General features: G+C 46.6%; 1 protein-coding gene across 7 annotated transcripts in view; it reads left to right on the top strand.

Annotated features, from left to right (window-relative positions):
* The first annotated feature begins 72 nt into the window (after nt 1–72).
* Nucleotides 73–19409, top strand: part of CRACR2B (calcium release activated channel regulator 2B) — a 38508-nt gene continuing 19171 nt past the window's right edge. Inside the window, exons 1-6 of one of the 7 annotated variants that reach the window (XM_090140632.1) lie at nt 372–518; nt 3093–3183; nt 11057–11275; nt 15091–15346; nt 16429–16540; nt 18199–18367. In XM_090140632.1, the coding sequence (XP_089996758.1) occupies nt 11142–11275; nt 15091–15346; nt 16429–16540; nt 18199–18367 (671 nt within the window). In that variant the 5' untranslated portion in view covers nt 372–518; nt 3093–3183; nt 11057–11141. Of the gene's footprint in view, nt 265–371; nt 519–565; nt 615–3092; nt 3184–5037; nt 5207–5912; nt 6001–11056; nt 11276–15090; nt 15347–16428; nt 16541–18198; nt 18368–19409 lie in introns of those variants that run through there. The other 6 variants (XM_031609007.2, XM_031609005.2, XM_090140634.1 and 3 more) reach the window with 6 other exon arrangements.

Below are 19409 nucleotides of genomic sequence, written 5' to 3'. Positions count from 1 at the left end.
TGCCGCCTATTTCCTCATTCAGGAAACAGATCGTACTCAGCCGCTACGAGTAGCGGCCGTTGCGCTGCAAGTTTCTATCTCCGCCACGAATCAGCCTGGCTGTGCCGGCGTCGCCTCTAACTCCGCTCGGGGCCTCGCGGCGGCGGGCAGCACAGCCCCCAGCCCCGCCTGCCGCCACCGGGCCGGGGCGCAGCTCCCTCAGCTCCGCTGCCGCCCTGCGGAGCGGCCGCAGGTGCCCGCTCCGCTCCTCCTCGGCCGGGACAGGTAAGCGGGGCGGCGCGGGGGTTCGCGGGGCGGAGCCTTCCCCGGTGCCGGGGCGGCCGCCCCCCGCCCGCCATTTTGTGAGGCAGGGGCGCGGAGCCCCTCAGCTGTGAGCTGTCTGAGCGCCGTCGTTCCTTCGGAGCGCGCCCTTTCTCTAGCTGAAAGGCGGGTACGGGCGCGCGTTCCTTCAGAGCAGCTGTGAGCGCTGCAGCTGCGGCTCTGGCGGCGTGTGGGGAACGCGCTCCAGGTGGCCTCAGGTGCGTCTCTCAGACGGGGGCACGCAGCGCTGGGCTCCGCGCATCCTCTGCTCAGGGAACGCTCGCCGTCCTCTGCGCCTTCTGGCCCAGATCCGGGTGCGTGGTGCTGCCGAGGGCCTCCGTGCCGCCTCTCCTTCTCTTTGGGAGGGACGCCGAAGCTCCTCTAGCCGTTTGCTTTAATTTCCCTTGAGAGTGGGATGCACTTCGGTGAACTCGTGCGGAACCTCAGATCCTTCCTGCAGGATTTCCTGCCGGGCGGTTGCCCCCTCGGCCGGAGACGTGGCCGTGTCGGGAACAGCCTAAGGAGACGGGTAAACAAAGTGCGGTTTTCCAGTTGAAAACCGACCCGCTGAATCCTTGGTTGTTCCGATGGAGCTGGTGGATGTTATGCGTGACGGGAGCTGCTGGCTTTCAGCCTTCCTCTGCGCAGCTTCAGGAGCAATTCCCGTCTTACTTTTCATCTTCTAGAGCTGTCTGTTTCTGTGTATCGCAGAAAGTATACGTATGAGCATATCTGCCTGCTGAGAGCTACGGAAACCCTCTGTTCTACATCTGATGGGGAATTGGCCCAGGCTGTCCTTTCATCAGGCAGTTTGATCTGGCAAATAAAAAGATTTCTTCCCCCCAAACCTAATTTGATATGCATTGTGAATTGAGGCTCTATCATCCCTTGATCTGGAGATGTTACTGCAGACAAGGAGTCCACATGGGGCTGTCTTCAGCAGCGTGCAGGCAGTGCTGGCTCTGCTGTAATCCTGGCTGCCTCAGGAGTGACCCGATGGGATGAGGTTCAGTAGACAAGTAACATAAATCAAATGGACACAGCTCCCAGCGCAGTGTTCTTCATGGTCAGAGAGCTTTGCAGGTATTGATCTCCATATGCAGTAAGCTAGGATGGGTTTCCATAATGCAGCTCACATATTATGCACTGCCTAAATATTTCTGACTCGATATGGCTGTGCTGGAGATGGAATCCTCCCACCTCTTTGCCTGCTCCCACGAGCTCAGCTTGACGTTAGAGGCAGTGATAAGAGGTTTCAGCTGTAGTACTTCTGTTTTCTTCATGGAGCTGTGCAATGTCTTTCCTGCTCTTGCTCAGTGCCTTTGCTTGCTGTCTGCATAAGGGCTAAAGTTTTAAAACACATTTTACTTCAGACATCGGAATCCAGAATGACCTATTTTGAAGCATCCAAGGAGCAGTACTGAAGCAATCAGCGAGGCTTTGTCCTCTGTCACTGTGCTCCCTCTAAGGTAGTGCATGGCCCAGCAGCTCCAAGGGGAGATGCTCAGTGTTGCTCTCATTGCTTCTCTCAATATTTTTTCCAGCACTTTCTCTTTTCCCCTTTCTGCATCCTAAAGCTTTGATTTCCTTGCTGACTTTAGATGGATTTCCCTATGTACAGCTCTAATTATGGTTTTGCTAAGCAAACCTGACCTCTGCAGCTGCATGGGGAGTGCTGAGGTTGGGTCACTAAATGTTCTGCTGCGAGGTGAAGCACAGTGTGCTCTGCTCATGCCACGTGCTCATGTCTGTCAGCCTTACATATTTACATATCATCAGACAGACATTTAAGAGAAAGAATCAACAGTGGTGGCATGAGATGACTGGTATCTCTGTGGCATAAAAAAAAATGCCAGCTGCCCAGATATGTCATACAGACTATGCAGTATCAGTGACACATGCTTAGGATGTAGTAAAGCAATTAGGAGAAGTGTGTGAGGCTGTGTGAAGGGATGTACAGGGAGCTTCCTGAAGTCTGTGCTGGCTGATTGCAACTGCACGGTGCTGTCTTTGCTATTTACTGTGCTTCCCTGAAAGGAGGGAAACAAAGCTGTCAGAAATCCTGTTATGGCTGCACTCTGTCCAGCCCCTGGGAAGGGAGAGTTGGCATGGGCTGTCCAGGCAGGTGGTAGAGTAACTGTCCTGGAGGTGTTCAGGATCCGTGGAGATGTGGCACTGAGGAACATGGTCAGTGAGCATGGTGGGGCTGGGCTGGGGGTCAGACTGGATGATCTTAGAGGTCTTTTCCAATCTTAATAATTCTGTAGCCTTCAGAAGGCCACTTTCAAGTCAAGGCAGTTCTTTCAGCTATCCACTGTCCCCACATGAAGAAAACAGATCAAGCTTACCCTTTGCTGAGGATTGGAATTGAAGGTGACTGTACTGTCAGAATGGCATCGGTAGATCTTTCCCTACGGATTGACTCTCAGCTGACTTCAGCTGGGCTGAGCCTTACCTGCTACAAGGGCTGCGTTCAGAGAAAGTGAGCAGTGTGCTGTGCTGGGAGGAGCTGAGGTGAGGGGATGGGATGTGTAAATATTACTCAGAGTGACTTGCACTTAACCCAGGCATATGGACTAAATGCAAATACCCGTGCCGTTTTTCAGGTGGGACGGGTTGGCTGGCAGAGCTGTCCATCCCTCTCCACTGTGAATCACCCGAGGCTGAGACCTGGCGGCTGGCGTTGGGCCAGCTGCCCTCCTGGGCAGCTGCTGAGCTTTGCCCAAGGAGGAAGGCAGGCGTCATCACTGAGATAAGACACAGCGTGACCAAGTCCTTGTTCCCCTTGGCAGGCACGGCTGAGTTTGCAGCCCGGAGGAGCAACCAGACCTCACCTCTCCTCTCCAAGACATGGAGCCCTGACACAGGAGCCTTGGAGGGAAGGTACGTGTTGTTGTGCGCAAGGGGATGGTGAGTGCAGAGGAGCGGCCACCTGGTTGCTCTGCAAGTAGAAGGCATGGAATTGGGAGCTCCCATGTCTGTCTACTGGGGTTGGAGGTGCTGCAGCTCCATGGGCCTGCAGAGCTTGGTGTTGTCTGAGCTGCCCTGAGGGTCTGGCAGGGCTAAGGGCTTGTCCCTCTCTTCAGCTTTCCTATTTTTGGAGTCAAGGAGTCTGTTGTCCTGAGCTGTGTCCTTCTGCCTGATATCATGGGAGCTTGGAAAGGAATTCAAATTTATTGGAGGGATAAAGAATGCAGATGTCCCTGCAGATGCATGTTTCTTCCATTTCACATCTTGCTTCTGCGCTCGAGAGCTCTCTTCCTTCCTCCTCACTCTCTTTACCTCTTACAGGAGCTGGCAAGGTTTCTGCCCTTTAGAAATGAAACCTGAGGAGTAATCCTCTGCTCCAGTACAGATGCACAAAACCCTTTGGTTTAATGCTTTAACTATGGCACAAAACATCTTTTGCTTCCTATGCAAATCTGGCTGCTTGTTCTAAGCTGCTGCATGCAAAAGCACCACTTGTAGTTACTCATGCTGGGCAGAGTGGTGCAGGTTTTATGTAAAGTATGAAGATAAGATTTCAGAGGTTTGTCAGAGAGCACAGCAATACACAGATTTATGCTGCAGAGAGGTCAATGTGGCAGTGCATCATTCATGATGATCCCATAAAGAGCTCTGACCAGCTTGAGATTGGGTATCGCTTTCCCCTTATGATGTATGGCAGTCATTAAAGGTCTGACTCCTCGTGATGGGTCCTTGGTATAGAAGAATAGACCCCCAGGTAAGAAAGTGAACAAGCCTGTCTTTCTGTACTTGCACAATCCTACTCTTAGCAGTTTCCTGCACTTCAGGCACAGTTTTGAATGCAAATCACTAATCCAGTTGAATTGTACATATTGTTCTCTTCCCATATCATTTGCACACAGGAAGAGAAACTACGTTCAGCAAACTGCTTCTGCAGCAGGGAGAGAACTGCCCTGACAGAATACAGTACTGGCTCAAAAGATTCACTGAATGATATTAGTATGAAAAAAAGTGTGCAGTGTATATATTCAAATGAAAAAAATCTGTATGTGCACATGTCACATATTTCTTCATTTTGTTTTTCCTTTTCCTCCACCTTCCTGTGGTGAAGTTGCTCCTCTCCTGTTTGCAAACTTGTCAGCTGGGATCCTAGGCAAGAGGTATTTAAATTGATATCCCTTAAAGGGATATCAAAGGAGCTGGTAGCAGTGGACTGATGCTCACTAGCTTTGGATGTGTAGGGATTTGTTGGTTGTCCTCTCCCCTCTCTCCTTGCCACATCCCTGCTGCACCCAAGCACAGGATCAGGGCAGACTGTGGTTTGGTGACTCACCCCATTCTGATGCCTGGGTCCCTCTCCTCTGTTCAGATTGGGCACATGGCATTCAGTCTGTAATCATGCTTGAGAACCCTGACTGCTTCCTGAAGTATTAGAGAGGCTGCAATGAATAAAGATTGTTTTAATCCAATCTGATCTGTAAATCCATTTCTCCGAAAAATAAAAGAGTGGGGGGTGGTAGTCATATGTCTATGCTAAATCAAAACCCTTCCTGGCATCAGAGGATGAAGGCTTTTTCTTTTCAGCAGTGTACCATTAAATACAGAAGATACACAGTATGGTTGGATTAGCATTTCTATGGGAACCATAACTTTTTGCTTTCCTTAACCTTTACCCGCATAGTGGATAAGAAAAGATTCATTAATGTGGCTCCAAAACACCTTTTTTGTTTGTTCAATAAGCTTGTTGTTGCGGTCAGTACTTGGAGAAGCTTTATAAGGGCCTGCAGGAGGAAATGAGAGTCAGGGCAGGCTGTGAGGCACAGAAGGGCAGCTCTTTTCCTTCTCTGTGCTGCTTAGCAGCATCCCAGCTAACACGAGGTGTGCAGGCTGAGACCACAGGTCAGTGTTAAGCATCTCTGCAGCAACGATAAACAGAATGGTGAGTACGTTCCCCTGCTCAGAGGCAGGTAACGCACTTGGTCTGATTTTTATTTGCCTTGGCTATGCAGCCAGAGCCTGCCCCAAAAGGTGCGCAGTCATTCTTGCTGCCTTTCTCTAGGGGAAGAAAACTGTGTGAGGAATGTCCCACCTTAACCTTTGCCTCTTGCAGATCCTTCGTGTCTTGCTGCTGAGAGCTGCTCTCTTTGCTGTTTGCAGCCTGATGAAGTCTCTGCTCCTCAGCTGCTAGCTGAAGGGTCCTGGTTTATCTCTCCTTTTCCTTATGCTTTCTTGCTTCTCTTTGTGAGACAAGTAGTGCAGTAATAAGTCAGTGGCATCAGGTTTGAGGTAGGACTCACAGGGACAGTTTCCAGCCCTGCTCTTGTTGAAGTGGGGTGGGCAGCAAGTTGCATGCCTCGGGGAGCTCCAGTTGTGCTGATGTGACCCTGCAGCACAGATGAGAGATTGTTGTTTCCTTCCATTTCTTCCCCTCTTGCCTAAGGCAACTTAGGAACAAGCCCTTCTCCTTCACAGCTGTGCATGAGGCAGGATTATGAGGAATTTACCTTGGGAATGTAATGGCAGCATTTCTTGTGCCTTTTCTGTACTGACTGCTGCTAGCCAGCCTGCATTGGAAAGGGGACCGGATGCAGTGGGAGCACTGCAAACCACACCTCCTGCTGGGACCTGCTCAGATATTCTGTGTACAGTGGCAGTGTTGTTTCTTCCTTTGCTTTTTGGTGTGGACTACTGCTGGCTCCAGGGAAGGGAAGCAAAACCATCCTGCTCCTGGAGGTACTTGGGGACAGCCACAGAGAAAACATGGGGTTATGGAACTGGGGGAGGATGGAAAGTCACTCTTGGATGAGGAATCGAGGGAAGGAAGGCTGAAGGAGCTCACAGCTGCTGTGTCTCGGCAGAGTTTCTGCCTAGGAACTTTTTTTTCTGGTTTCCTGCCTTCCCGTGGCAGAGGGAGAATGTGGGGATCGGCTTTGAGGAGTTGGAGATGCTTGATTAACAGGTGGTGAATTCTTCAGGTTGGGTTACCCAGTGTCTTTGCAAGTGTTGAACTGAAAGTATGTGCTCTCCATTTTGATGTAGTTCTGCAGGTTGTTTAACCTATGCTGGTGACCAGTTGATTTTGGAGCTGTGGGTTTAGAATACCACTGCAATGGCTGCATTGCACTGTCAAGGGTAAGGAGAGAAAAAGTACTGCTTAGAGTATGTGTGGTTGTGGTATTTTCTGAGTAAAACTGTACTCATCTGATTAGATTGAATACTAAGGACTTTTTTCTTGCATACTTTGTGAAAACAGAATTTGTCTTTAAAAACATTTGTTAGGAAGTTTTCTACCACCTCATCTATGTTCTCCTCTTACCCCCTATTTTCTGCAGCCCCTGTGTCAGTGCTGCTGCTGTGGGCTTCTGACCTGGTCACAGCTTTCAACAAAGGAGGGAAGATTTCCCCACAGTAATTTTGATTTCCCCAAGCAGTCAAAGCAGCTGAACAAAGAGAGCTGAACATAAGCACCTCTCAAACAGCATCAGCTTCTGAGTTTGCTTGAAGTGCTGCTGCTGGCTGCTGTTAGCTGGGAGGATCCCTACTGAGAGGTAACTAAGTGTTGCACAGGGGTACTGTGGCCGTTTCAGTGAGGCAGAGATCGGGTTAATTGTCTTCTCATGATTGGCTTCACCCAGCTGCCTCAGCTGTGTTTGTTTGAATACATTTGCAGAAAGGTCAGACTGTCCATGACTCCTATACATTGCTTGTGGGCGAAACCGATGGAGCAGCAGCTGCAGAGAGGCTTCTCTGGGGAGTTGCTGTCTAGAAATCTTCTCCCTGCTCTTTCTTGCCGAGTCATCTTGCTTTTTATGTATTTTTTTAATCCCTTAAGTGCATCTTGAAGATTCACTGTAGTGAGGTGAAACTTCTCTCTCTGTCCTGTTGCCAGCTTGCAAGCCAGAAGAGATCACTCTGTACAGTTCTCAAGAGAGGCTGGAGAGGCTTGCATCCCCCTGCAGCTGTAGCCCTCTGAATAAGTGCTGTTCAGGTACCACAGAGACCTTGGTGGCTCAGGTGAAGGATAAATTGCTCTCAAAATTCCTCAGTACGCAATGTGAGGGGATGCTTTACCCAGCAGTAGAATTCCTACTTCGGAAGGGGACTGGGTGGTTTGCTGTTTCATCCGTGTGTGATTTGGGAGCTCTGGACTGCATGAGGCTGTCAGTTGTTCTTGTGTACCATTAAATTCCGGATCAGGAATCTTGATCAATGAAGGTGTAACTCTTTCCTCACTTCTGTTCTTTGCACCCAGCATGGCCAAGTGGCATGAATCTGGTGGGACTACTCTGGCTTCTGGTTGCTATTGCAGGTGCAACCTGCTCTGCACACGCTTTGCTTTGCTGGAGGGGCAGGTAAGGCAGCTCTGAGGCAGTCACTGGTGATGTTCAGTTCAACAAGCTGAGGAGCTGCTCTGGACTTGTGTCATTTCCTGAAAAGATTATTTGCAGAGCTTTGAATGCCAGCTTGAAGGCCTGAAGCTTCTTCCTTGTGGGGCCTTGCTGGCTGCCAAGCGGCCATGGGAGTAGAGGAGGAGTCAGGGGATCTGCTTTGAGGCTCTCCTTGCTTGGTTTTCAGCTCAGATCAGAAGCAATCCAACATGTCTGATGTCGAGTGCCAAGTCTTCCGTCTTCTCACCTATTTTTCCTATATCTTCACTTCCTGCCTTGCCTGTAGGTATCAGTGATAGGGCAGAGCACATGTGGACAGCATACTTGATGTAAACACATGGAACCTCCCTACTAATTGCTGTACTCAGAGCAGTGTGTGCCTTCAATTTCGCAACACTGCTAGGAGTGCTCAGCTGGTGAATAAAGGCTGTATTATTTCTTTGCAATTAAAAAATCCCATCTTTCTCAATTACAGTTCTTGAGTGGATTGCCCCCATCCTCTAGTAATCACATACTTGTGGTGGAACATTAACAGCAGTGGCATCAGCAGAAGATCTGATACTGCTCAGGGCCTTTTCTACTTGACTAAGTGAATGATATTTACTTTCTCCTGGCTAATTGTGTCCTTTGTAGATGTGCAGAATGATCTTCAATCTTTGGAAATACAATGAGTTCTTCTCAATGCCAAAGGACTGTGGGGTTTTTCCATTCCTCTGCCTTTGTGGTATATGAGATAAATCCTAGTGTTGCACTGTTTGAGATGTTGCCCTGTTCTGTTTTGTTTCATTAAAAAAAAAAAAAAAAAAGCTTCAGGAAACTTGTTAGCCTTTTCAAATGAAGGAATTTATAAAAATGAATTGTTTCTAAACTAGCTGTTGCTATTTGTCATGTCTTACTGCAAGCTTGTACTTTATTTTGTGGAAAATCTGCTGCATGCTAGTTACATTGACACATCCTAGACCATTAGATGTTTATGGAAAAAATGAGGTTTGGATTTTGGTTTTAATTGATGGGAATTAACTCCTGGCCCACATATTGTTAGAGGAAAAACTGATGCTTTCTCTCCCACTCCCCAAGACAAACAAGCCAACAAAGCCAAAACCCCAATTAGTAGGAGCAGTTCCAGAGCAAACACGCCCTCTGTGTTTGCAGTGCCAACACTGTGACGCTGCCAGTGTGACAGCTGTAAAGTGTCCTTGGCTTGTGCTAGCTGACGAATGGTGTGTGGGTGCTGCAGAGACAGAGCCTTTGTGGCACTTTCTGGGGGAAATAATATTGTTTTGGAATGTCGAGGCTACCTGTCTGTATTGCAGAGGGGTTGCTCTGACAGTTCTTGGCGTGTGTCACTGCTTTCTGTTGTGCTGTTGAATTGTGAAGCTCAGAAAGCAGTGGTGAGTGCAGCTTCGAGAAGTTCATGGCACTCGCTGCTGGAAATAGAGGAATGGTGCCAGCCTCTCTGTGCACATAGGACCATAGGGTCTTTGTGCAGCAGGTTTCCTTGTGGCATGATTTTTTGACAAAGTGCAGCAAGTTGGTACGGTAATTCATAAAGAAGAATTTCTCTCTGATCTTTGAGGGCAATGGTGCAAAGCAGCAGTGTATGTCCTTGAACATGCTGCTTGGAATGACAGAGCTCATTCCAGCAGTCCATGGTTCTGGGATATACCTCTTTATCTTGTTGGCATGTCCCATAATGAAGTCATCTGTCGATAGTGCAGTGTGGGTTAGCTCAAAGCTATCAAACTGGGCTAATCTCCCACTGAATAAACAACACAAAGGTTCCTGGATTCGTTCCTATTTCCTTAAAGGAGTACAATCAAGTGCAGGCAATTAAAAGAGAGAGAGAGTGTGTACCAGATATTACACCTGATTGCAGACTCACAGCCCAGGGTGTGTATGGGTTCTCTTAACTTTTAAAGAAAAAAAGACCTTATAAAACAATTGATGTTTTTCTAATTTTTCAATGTATTTCTTTTCCTGCCGTTCCCTTTGGGAAGGGAGAACCCAACAACCACCCAAACAGATCCCAAACAATGGAAGTGAATTTCCTACAAGAAGGGAAAGATTAAAATTAATTTAATACAAAGTATGCTGAGAAGGAACTTTTCTTCCTGCTTTCCTCCCAGCCTTCTCAGTGGCTGTGGTAGAGCTTTTTACAACAATTTCCACCAAATGGGTGCCCAGTGTCTTGGAGCAACTCTTGGAAATTTAGCCTGCATGGAAGCATGTTTGACATGAAGATTGATGGGGTTCTCTGGCAATTTCTCCTTTACATTCACCTGATCAGATAGGCTTGTCTGGCTGTAATGCAGTCTAAGTACGTGCTTTTTGCATGTAATGAGGGTACTTGTTATAAGTATGTGTAAGTAATGATGGTCATAGTAAATATGTGAGATCGCTGAATCTCACAGTGCTATAGAATCCGAGAGCCTACTCAGCTATAGAGGTGTTTGTCCTACAAGAAGCACTGTTTTTACAGTAATTACTGGCTTTCAAAAGAGCAAGAGAGAAGGGAAGGCAGAGTAAACAGTGCAACTGGCAGATGTTTGATTCAAAGTGATATGAGAGGCTGTAAAGCTTTTGCTGCCCTATTCTTTTAAATCCTCCTTGTTACACAGCTGCTCCTGACTAATGCTTTCAGTCCATGAGCGAGCAAACGCTTTGAGCTTTGATATCTTTAGGACAAGAGGTAATGGCTCTAAGTTGCACCAGGGGAGGTTCAGGTTGGATATTATCTCTTCTCCAAAAGAGCGGTGATGCAGTGGCACAGACTGCCCAGGGGGTGCTGGAGTCACTGTCCCTGGAGATGATCAGGAACCGTGTGGATGTGACACTAGGGACATGATCAGTGGGCATAGTAGGGCTGGGTTGGTGGTTGAACTTGGTGATCTTAGAGGTCTTTTCAGCCTTGATGACTCTACGATTCTGTGATCTGGATGTGCTCCTGCTCTGCATCTGTTGTGGTCTGGAGCAACAGGCTTCTGCTGCAGAAACACCTCACCATGGCCCTTCTTCTCCTCTCTTTGTATAACGTCCTCTGGGACGTGGGAGCAAGTCTGCCTCATCTAGTGTATGCATCCAAAGTGTGATCAGCACGCCTGAACACCCGCTGAAGGACACCTCTGAATTCCTTAAGTGCTTTTATATCAGCCTGTGTTTGCTGCTGGGTGGTCTCCTTGGCTGGGACTGATCTTGCAAAGCAGCTTGGAGAGCAGGTGACCCAGCCTGTGGCACCTCACTGCCCCCTGAAAACATTTTTCTGGCATTTCTGTGGCTCCCTTCAGTGCTGTAGAACTCTTTCTCATGGGTGCGTGTCCTTCTGATCTGTTTCAACAGCTGGCTTATCCATTTAGCTTTTGTACCAGGGTGGGATTTTTATGTTTCTAATGATGTTGTCTTAGGCAGAGATGTGCAGGATCTCCTCTGGGAAATTTCCAGTGATGATCTGACCGCTTTGTTTTGTGGCGCACCTTGGACACCTACCACATGCCCAGAAGGAATCTTCTTTACAAATCCCCACTACTACAGCATCACCAAATACGCAGCAGCACAGGAACACAAAAGCCTGCTTTCCTTTTAGCTCTACAGACCCCAAGCATTGGCCTTGCACCAGAATCCTGGTAAGCCACTTAGCCAGTCGTCCTTAGTTTTTCCTTTGTTCACTGTAGGTTAATTGTGCTGCATTTTGGCAGGACTGCTAGGAATGCTGTGTGTTCAGCGTGTGTACAGTGCTCTGCCTGTGGCTGAGGTCACCTGAGGACCAGCTGTGCAGAGTTTGGCTGTGCTTCCCGCTTTCCTTTCCTCATCAGGTTGAGAAAAACCCCAAAGTTGTCATGTGCACACGGTGCTTGTGGTCACAGATGAGGGCTTGATTGTTGGTGATGTTTGAGTCATGACTTTTCTTTACCTTTTTAGCTCTGCTGCTACACTAATAAAAATTCAGAGAGAATAAATTGGAAACCATGACCTTGTAACACTCTTGAATACAGTATTTCCACTTTCCAGGAATTGCACCTTGTGTTCTATGTTCAGGTGTTTCTTTTCTTCAGCTACAAGGCTTTGAAACTGTTCTGACGTTTGACTTTCGCAAGTAATTATCAGACTCCAGGAATAGAATTTTAAAATAAAGTGCCAGCTGTTACAAGAATTGGATTCAAATTGGAGGGTTGACAATGCCAGCACGGGCAGGTGACATGCCTTGCCCAGGGCTGTATAGCACATTGAGTCAGGATTAAGATTCAGGTCTTGTGATTTCCCAGCTGAAGGTCTTGCCTGTCAGACCCAGCTGATTTTCTGGCCCCACTTTGCACAAGACAAACTACAGTTTATGCCTAGAGAGGTTAAAATATGCACATAAAACTGGTCTGAATTACCTCTGTGTGGAAAGCACCTGGTGTTTCTTACCCTTACTGGCAGTCAAGTTCCTCCTGTGCTTTGTCCAAGATGATCTGTTTGCTTTGCAGATTCTGCACACCGGGAAGGTTGTCTTCTAGGTGCAAGTGAATTTCTGCATGCTGGGCCTCAGCACACACCATGACAGGAGGTAGCTGTTTTGTAATCCACAGATCCTAAGGACTGTCTTTTCTCTTTTAAGCTCAGTATCAGGTTTTTTGCACCTTTGACATCTGCTCAAATCTGGACTACGCAGTACCATAGCTGGCTGTGAGGGAAGGGTGAGTTGTAGAATGTGATGTGGAGGTGGTTACCTGCAATTGGAGCTCATTGGTGCTTTTGGGTCTCAAACACTTCCATCTTCTGGTAGATCTCCCAGACTCTGGAAAAGAATTGTTAGTCTGGACTGGATGGGCTTTCTTGTGACCCAGTGCAGATGTTGTGGTGATGGGAATTAATAGCCTAGAAGATAGACACTACCCTGATCCTAAGCTAAGAGACAACTGGTGTTGTCTCACTGGCTGTCTTGCCTGCCAGATGAGATGTGGAGAAATGAGTTCTGTGAGATGAGAGCTGGAGAAATGAGTTCTGACAGGTCTTTGTTATTGGGAGCTGACTTGATTACTTCTCCCTGTGGAGCATGGCAGGTTTGACTGACCAAAAGCATTAGGTGCCTGTACCTATCTGTCTCTTCTGTCTCCTTCAGTGTTATCCTTCAGTGATAGTCTGCATCTTGCTGATAGAGCTGCTCCCCAGTAGTTTGCAGCAACTAACTGTAACTGGGGCAGGTCAGACTGAGATCTGCTTCACGCCTCTCATCTGCATTTCTACTGTGAGATGCCTTTACAAATGGGGATGGAGATGAACAACTGGAGACTCTGGAGGAGAAGCCCGACAGAGAGCTGCCATGTGTTTTGCTTGGTGAGGCTGTCTCGTGTTTGCAACTTTGTTCCTCTACAAGTGCCATCTCGTGACTGAGAGCCACATCTGGCTTCAGGCCTCTCTGAGCAGCTTGAACAGGAGGCTCTGTGCTCTGAATGTTGAATTAATGGGGCTGGTCTCTTACAAGAGTGAGTCAAATCCTTTCAGACTCTTGTCCATGTCAGGCTCCCAGCTCTTCTAATTAAGAGCTTTTTACCACTGCTAATGTTTGGGAGCTACGATTCAGTTGGGCTTTTGATAAAGTGGGGAGGTGCTAGAAGTAGGGATATCATGTTTCCAATTTCAGCTTGCAGATAATTCTGAAGAGAACAGAACATCCTCCTTGTACAACCTTTTGTTTGCTGCAGCAGAGATGGGAGTCATCATCTGTGTAGGTTGCTCTGGCCTTTGAAATACAAGTTGATGAAGCTCGTAGCAAGGAAGTAAGATCTTTACTTCTGGGAGACAGCCCCTCTTAGATATCTAGAGGGAAGTTTTAGAAAATGTATCTCTTTTTTGTGCTTTTTCACATTCTGTTCCTTTTCTTTCTTTTTGTCCTCATTCTTGTCACAGCTCTTGCTTTGAGTGTACTTGTGGAAGAAGTGGGTCTGTCAGAAGCCTACAGCAAGGTGACATGTGACAGCCAGTTAATACAATTCACTGGTGTGGCTATCTGACTCACCATCATCACCTGTAATATCCATGCAGCTAAAGATATTTGGATTTTTTTTTTTTTTTTTTTTTTTTTTCTTCTTTCAGGTCTAGCTTTAGCCTCCACTTTTTGTTCTGTTGGCCTAATAATACAAGGAAGCTTAAGCAGAAGGCTTAATTTGAACAAAGAGTGAAAGACCCCTACCTACCACCACCTCACTTTTCATTCTTTCTTCCCTCTTTCCCTTACAGTATTCCCCAAAGCATGGGCCCAGCTCTGTGCCTCTTGCTTGCTAGGGGTGACTGCTTGACTAGAAACATATAATAGCACCAACTTACAGGAAATTTTCTGCAGAGTTTCAAACAAATATGTTTTCGAGTGACACTAAACGGATGCTGTGCAAAATTACCCATTTGAAAGGGGGAGTGAAGCATTCTGCTCGTTCTTTGAAGCAGAACAACCCTCTGGCTCACAGACCAGCAGTAATGAATGGAGTCACATAGCATGGCACATAATCACCTTCTCCTTTTGTATTAGTTTCATGCAGTTCTTGCATGTGACATTCTTCCAGGCCGTCATGTTCTTTGTCATCCCAGCGTACCAAGAGTACAAACAGAATTAAGTTGCTTGTTATCATGGCATCTGCACATGGCTTTTAATTTCTTGGTGATTTCAGAAACAAAAAGAGTCAAGCTCTCTTGGCTAGTGCTGTGTTTAAATCTGCTCGCAGCCTGCTTGCACAGCTCACTTCTGCCCTGCAATGCAGAGCAAGGATCTGCAGGAGGAGAAGCTCAAAGCAGTGCAGCAAGGCTTAGAAATGTGGTGCTGGTGCTGAAGAAAAGCTGTCTGGAGTGTGTTAAGAGGGAGCAGTAAGTCAGAAGGTGGGTTGGGGTAGGGATGTGCTGTGTGCATCTTTACAGCCCAGGACTGTGCTTATTAGAGAGGTGCTTAGCCCTTTTGTGTTGGGTACTTGCAAATAATGGGAATTATTTTCTTTGGCATCTGAAATATCTCTGCAATTGTGTGGTTTCCTTCCTACAAATGTGAACATTTCAGATTAAAATTCTGCTTGGCAGCTTTTGAGCTCTCAAAGCAGAGGCAAAAGGGGCAGGAGTGCCCAGTTTATTATTTTTTTCCCATCTTATATCCCAGTGTAGGAATGTTCTGACCTTTTTTGTGCATGAGCTGTAATAACATGAAAGAGGATGGAATTGGTATTTGGGAAGCATTCACGAGAAAACATCAGAAGTGGATGGTCAGCTGTAGGTCTGGGCAGGAGAGGTCTGGGAAAGGCATTCCTGTTCCTCTTTCCTTCATCTCAGGCACGGATCCTCCTCACTGCCTTTGTCCTGCCCTGCAGTTGTGGTGCACGTCTGGTTCTTTCAGACCAGCATGGTGTGTAACTAGATGGTGTGTGGATCAGAAGCAGAGAGTCGTGTTTGACTGGTTTTTCTCTTTCCTGCCCCACAGCTTTTCCATTTTCCCCTGCCCTGGGGCAAAGGACATTGAAAAGATGGAGAACCAGAGGAGCTCTCTCCTGGGATGCATCCACTGGGAAGCAGAAGAGGAGGGGGACGAGGAAGATGAAGTGGCTTCTGGTGCTTCTCCTGCCAGCCAAATGAGCGAACTGGAGGACGTGCAGGTGGAGATGCTTGAAAAGGCGAGGGAACTCTTCCAGCTCTGTGACAAGGATGAGAAGGGCTTTATCACCAAGTTGGACATGCAGGTAAGAGAAGAGCTCTGAAGTCATGAATGGCAGAAAAGAGGAGAATATGGCAAGTCTTACCCGTTGGCAAGGTGGATGTGCACACATCTGTCTCATTCTGATTTCAGGGAGCTGGACTCTATCCAACCAGCTGATCCAGGAGGGGCCTTGGGCCTTTTGGGAGTTCCTGGGACAAGTGGGACTGCAATTCCAAATTTTTAAGGAACGCATAAATAAATAAATAGATAAAAAGCAACAGTTTGTACAGATGTTAAGCATGCAATGGATGGGAAATCGGGGACAAAAATCTTTTGTTTATTTTAAAAACAAAATGACACAACTATAAACAGCAACAAGAAGCCTCAGTCTTCACAAAAAGGCTGTGTAACTTCTTTTTGTCTCAGTCATAGCTGAGGTCTTGTCTCAAAAACACATGTTAGACCTGAACTGTGACTTTGCACTGGCATAATGTGTTGGGTTTTTTTTGCTTTTTGTTTGTTAACAGAATCTCTTTCATTGTTCTTTTTGCTTTAGTTATTTATCAGGAAGATTATGTGTATAGTGTTTTTTTCCTTTCCCATCTCTTTCTCCATCTGTAGTTAATATTTGGCAGGTCTTGTTGAGTAAACAAGTGCTGGCTTAGTTTCTGACTCACTTCGTTTTGTGTTGTGTGAGCCTAATTTTGTATACCTATGTTAATAAATATTTATTAAGCTTTATCTAAATCTATGTTTTTAATGGACAGTGATGGTTTTTTTTTCCTGTAGCAAATTTGCAAATTTGGAAATTTCTTTGGGAAAACTTTCACACTATGTGCTCCACACATGTAATTCAAAAGCAAATCTCTGTTCCTTAACTGTAGTGAGAATAATGGTGCAGTCCCAGCAGACAGACAGAAGTTCTCTCTCTGCGTTCCTGGTTGAATCATTTGTTAACTGAAAACCTTATCAGTGGACTCAAAGTGTACTGTCATACTGTCTCATCCTAACCAAGAGGCAGTGCTGAAAGGGCACAGCACCATAGACCAAAGCTGGAAACATCTGAGGCAGCAGTCACAGGAAAGACTTTGAGTCATGCTTTCATTCATTCTTTTTTGTCTGCAGAGGCTTCAGAGTGAGCTCCCCCTAACCCTTGAGCAGCTGGAGACTGTTTTTGACAGCTTGGAGCAGAACAATAATGGATACCTGACACCTGTGGAGTTCAGCATGGGACTAGGTAAGGACTGCATAGAGGTAGAGGAAGGACAAACTCTCTTACTGGAGATTGCACATACTATGTCGTCTTGTCAGAGTGCACAGGGGGGAGATGAAGAGAAGGAGCTCAAGCTGGGAACTGTGCTGCTGTCAGCTCTACTTCTTGAGAGGGCACATTGCATGGCCCCTGACAGGTTACAGGAGGCTTCTTCACAACTGACAAAAAGAGCAGCAATTTTAAATGTTCAATTTAAAGCAATCTAAGATCCTTCTAGAGTGTCAAAACAATCCTAGCATCATTCTCTATCCCAATTTTTCGAGCTGTAGGAGGCAGACTATAAGAGATAATGACTCTTTATTTAAAGTAGACATCCCAAGTGCCCCATCTCAGCCCATCTCCTTAATTAACTGCTCAAGGTTTTAAGCTGGAGTTGGTCCTGCCTGACCACACTGTAAGTTTTTTACAGCACACATTTTAAGAGTGGAAATGAAGCTGTTGTTCTGCATCCATCCACATTACTTCCAGTATGGAGATAAATCCGTTGCAGTTCTCATGTTTTATGCTGAATTGGAGTGGGCCTGTGCTTTGCAGGTTTCTAGCAGATGCCAAGGATGCAGGGGGGTTGTAATCACCTGGGAGGAAGAGGAGCAGTGAGATAAACTGCCGTGTGTTGGGCACTGTCTGAGCATGAAAGGATGACAGAAAGGAAAAAGAAGCTTGCACCAGAACCTTAGCATTTTTTACAGTATTGCATGTAGTTAATGGAAAGGACTTGAAGACATTTGGAGGCAAGGAACAGTAGACTTGAGTGACGTGAGGCACACAGATTTTGGATATTTTCTACTTAGAGCAGTTCTGAATATTTTTGGCTGCTGGCCCTGTGGCTGGGATGTCACTTCTGCTTGGTTCTAGAGGTATATGCATTTTGGAATGCTGCTAGTGAAGCTCTGCCCTAAGTGTACAGGATGGGGCCTGTGCTTTGGGCAGAATTCCTTGATTTGTTTCTTCTAAGAGTTTGTTCCTGACAACAGTATCCGTCACATGCCTTGCATAGCATGAATTCTCATGGCATTACTGTTGCGGCATGAAAAAGAATTTGGAAAACTTGAACTCGTATGTACGTGGGATGGGGCTGTTCAGAGCATAAGTTTGTTTTGTTCAGACACTCCACAGTCCCAGCAAGAGGCAGTCTGTCCTGTAGCATGTAAATTGGAGTAGATGTAGCATCCAGGAAGGGAAGGGTAATGATCTCCCTGACACTTTTTTGTGAACTGAGAAACTGAGGCATGAAGATGTTCAGTGGCTGGCTTGCAATCTTAGAGGGGGTTTGTGGCATCGTTGGCAACTGAATCCCCATAGCATTGCTCTACAGGAGTGGAATGACCAAATGCCACGTTTCACATGCAGAGGATCCAAGTGGGAGTGGTATGTCATTTTAGCACAGATGTGAGCAGAGCCATTACAGCTTGTTGTCAGGCTGGAAGCCAGTTTCAGTCCCAGCATTGCAGACTGGATGCTGACATCACTCAGCACGTCAGAACTGAGGCTCTTTACCGACTAGGAGCTGTATTCTACAACAGTAGAGTGCAGGCAGCTTCTCACAGAGCTGCATTGGGTTTGAATAGCAGCCTTTTAAGTGACGTCCAGTTTGACTTTTTTCTCCTTCTTGCCTTCCTCAGGAAAGTTAATAGGAATCGACTTGTGTCAAGGGGCTGGAAGGACAGATCGCTCCAGTCACGAGGAGACGTTTGAGTCAGGTTGGTCAGATGACATGGACCCAGCAGACGATGAAGAGAAACGATTCTGCTCCATGATGGAGCAGCTTGGAGCAGCCCAGGTGTTTGAAGAGTAAGTAGGGGTGTCTTGTGGCCTTACCTCTACCTTGTTTTGATCTTGCGGTACCAAAACTTGAAAGTACCAGCAAACATCCAGGAGGTGAACTGAGCTGCTTGCTCCTGAAGTACTGCTTAGTTCTTCCTTTTTTTTTTTTTTTTTTGTATGCTTGGTAACAAATGTAATGAAGTCTGGGTTCTCTCATCAGTTATAAGTTACCTCCAGTGCAATGCTTTTCACAAATTGTTTCCCAAACTATAAGTTCATACCACAGCTGTAAGATGTAGCAATTGATGTGGAAACTCATCTGCATGCAACAGATGAAAAGAAGCATGTGAGGGTTAGACAAGGTAAGGAGGATGTGTGCACTGTCTGTTCCAAGAGGGCCTGTGACTGTTCACATATGTTTGGAAAAGCTTAACTCTAAGACTCTGCATGAAAGATGTGTGCTTAAGGGATTGCGTGGGACTGAGCTGATCTTGAAAACAGTGAGAAGCTGAAATGAGCAGGAGATACTCACCAGAGCTTTGAAATTTGGTATCAATACCCTCCAGTAGAATCTACAGATTTAGTGTCATCCAGCTGCTAGGCTGCAGAATTTTTTTTTAGGGCCTTCCCAAGTGAAGTATTTTCCATGGTTGCTTCTTACTGATGCAAACATGTTGGAGCTGGGGTGGTCCAACAGCCTGTGTGGCAATGGGATTTTGTTGGTAGTGGTTTTTTTTTTTTTTTTTTTTTTTTTTTCTCCAGACTTCATAGTACAGCAGTTGGCACCAGTTTGCTGGGAGCAGCTCTGCTCCAAACAGGGTTGGGAAACAGTCAGGATTGGAGACAGAAGCTGAGAGCCAAGGACTTTGCTGTTTGCAGAGCTGCATCTGTCATGAAACAGATTGTGCTGTCTCACATGCACTGTGATGCAAAGCACCTGCATGCTAAACAACTTTGGAAGAAAAATTTAATGCTGCAAATGATGGAGTGACACTGTGAAAGCCGTACGAAACAGACTCTGCTGTTTACAACAACTTGTGAAGCATCCGGTCTTTAAGTTTAAGTCTTA

Source organism: Phasianus colchicus, chromosome 5 (genome assembly GCF_987193195.1).
Source record: "Phasianus colchicus chromosome 5, bPhaCol1.hap1.1, whole genome shotgun sequence".
NCBI lineage: Eukaryota > Metazoa > Chordata > Aves > Galliformes > Phasianidae > Phasianus > Phasianus colchicus.
The sequence above is the reverse complement of the archived record's forward strand: the minus strand, read 5'-3'. Positions and strand labels throughout refer to the sequence as shown.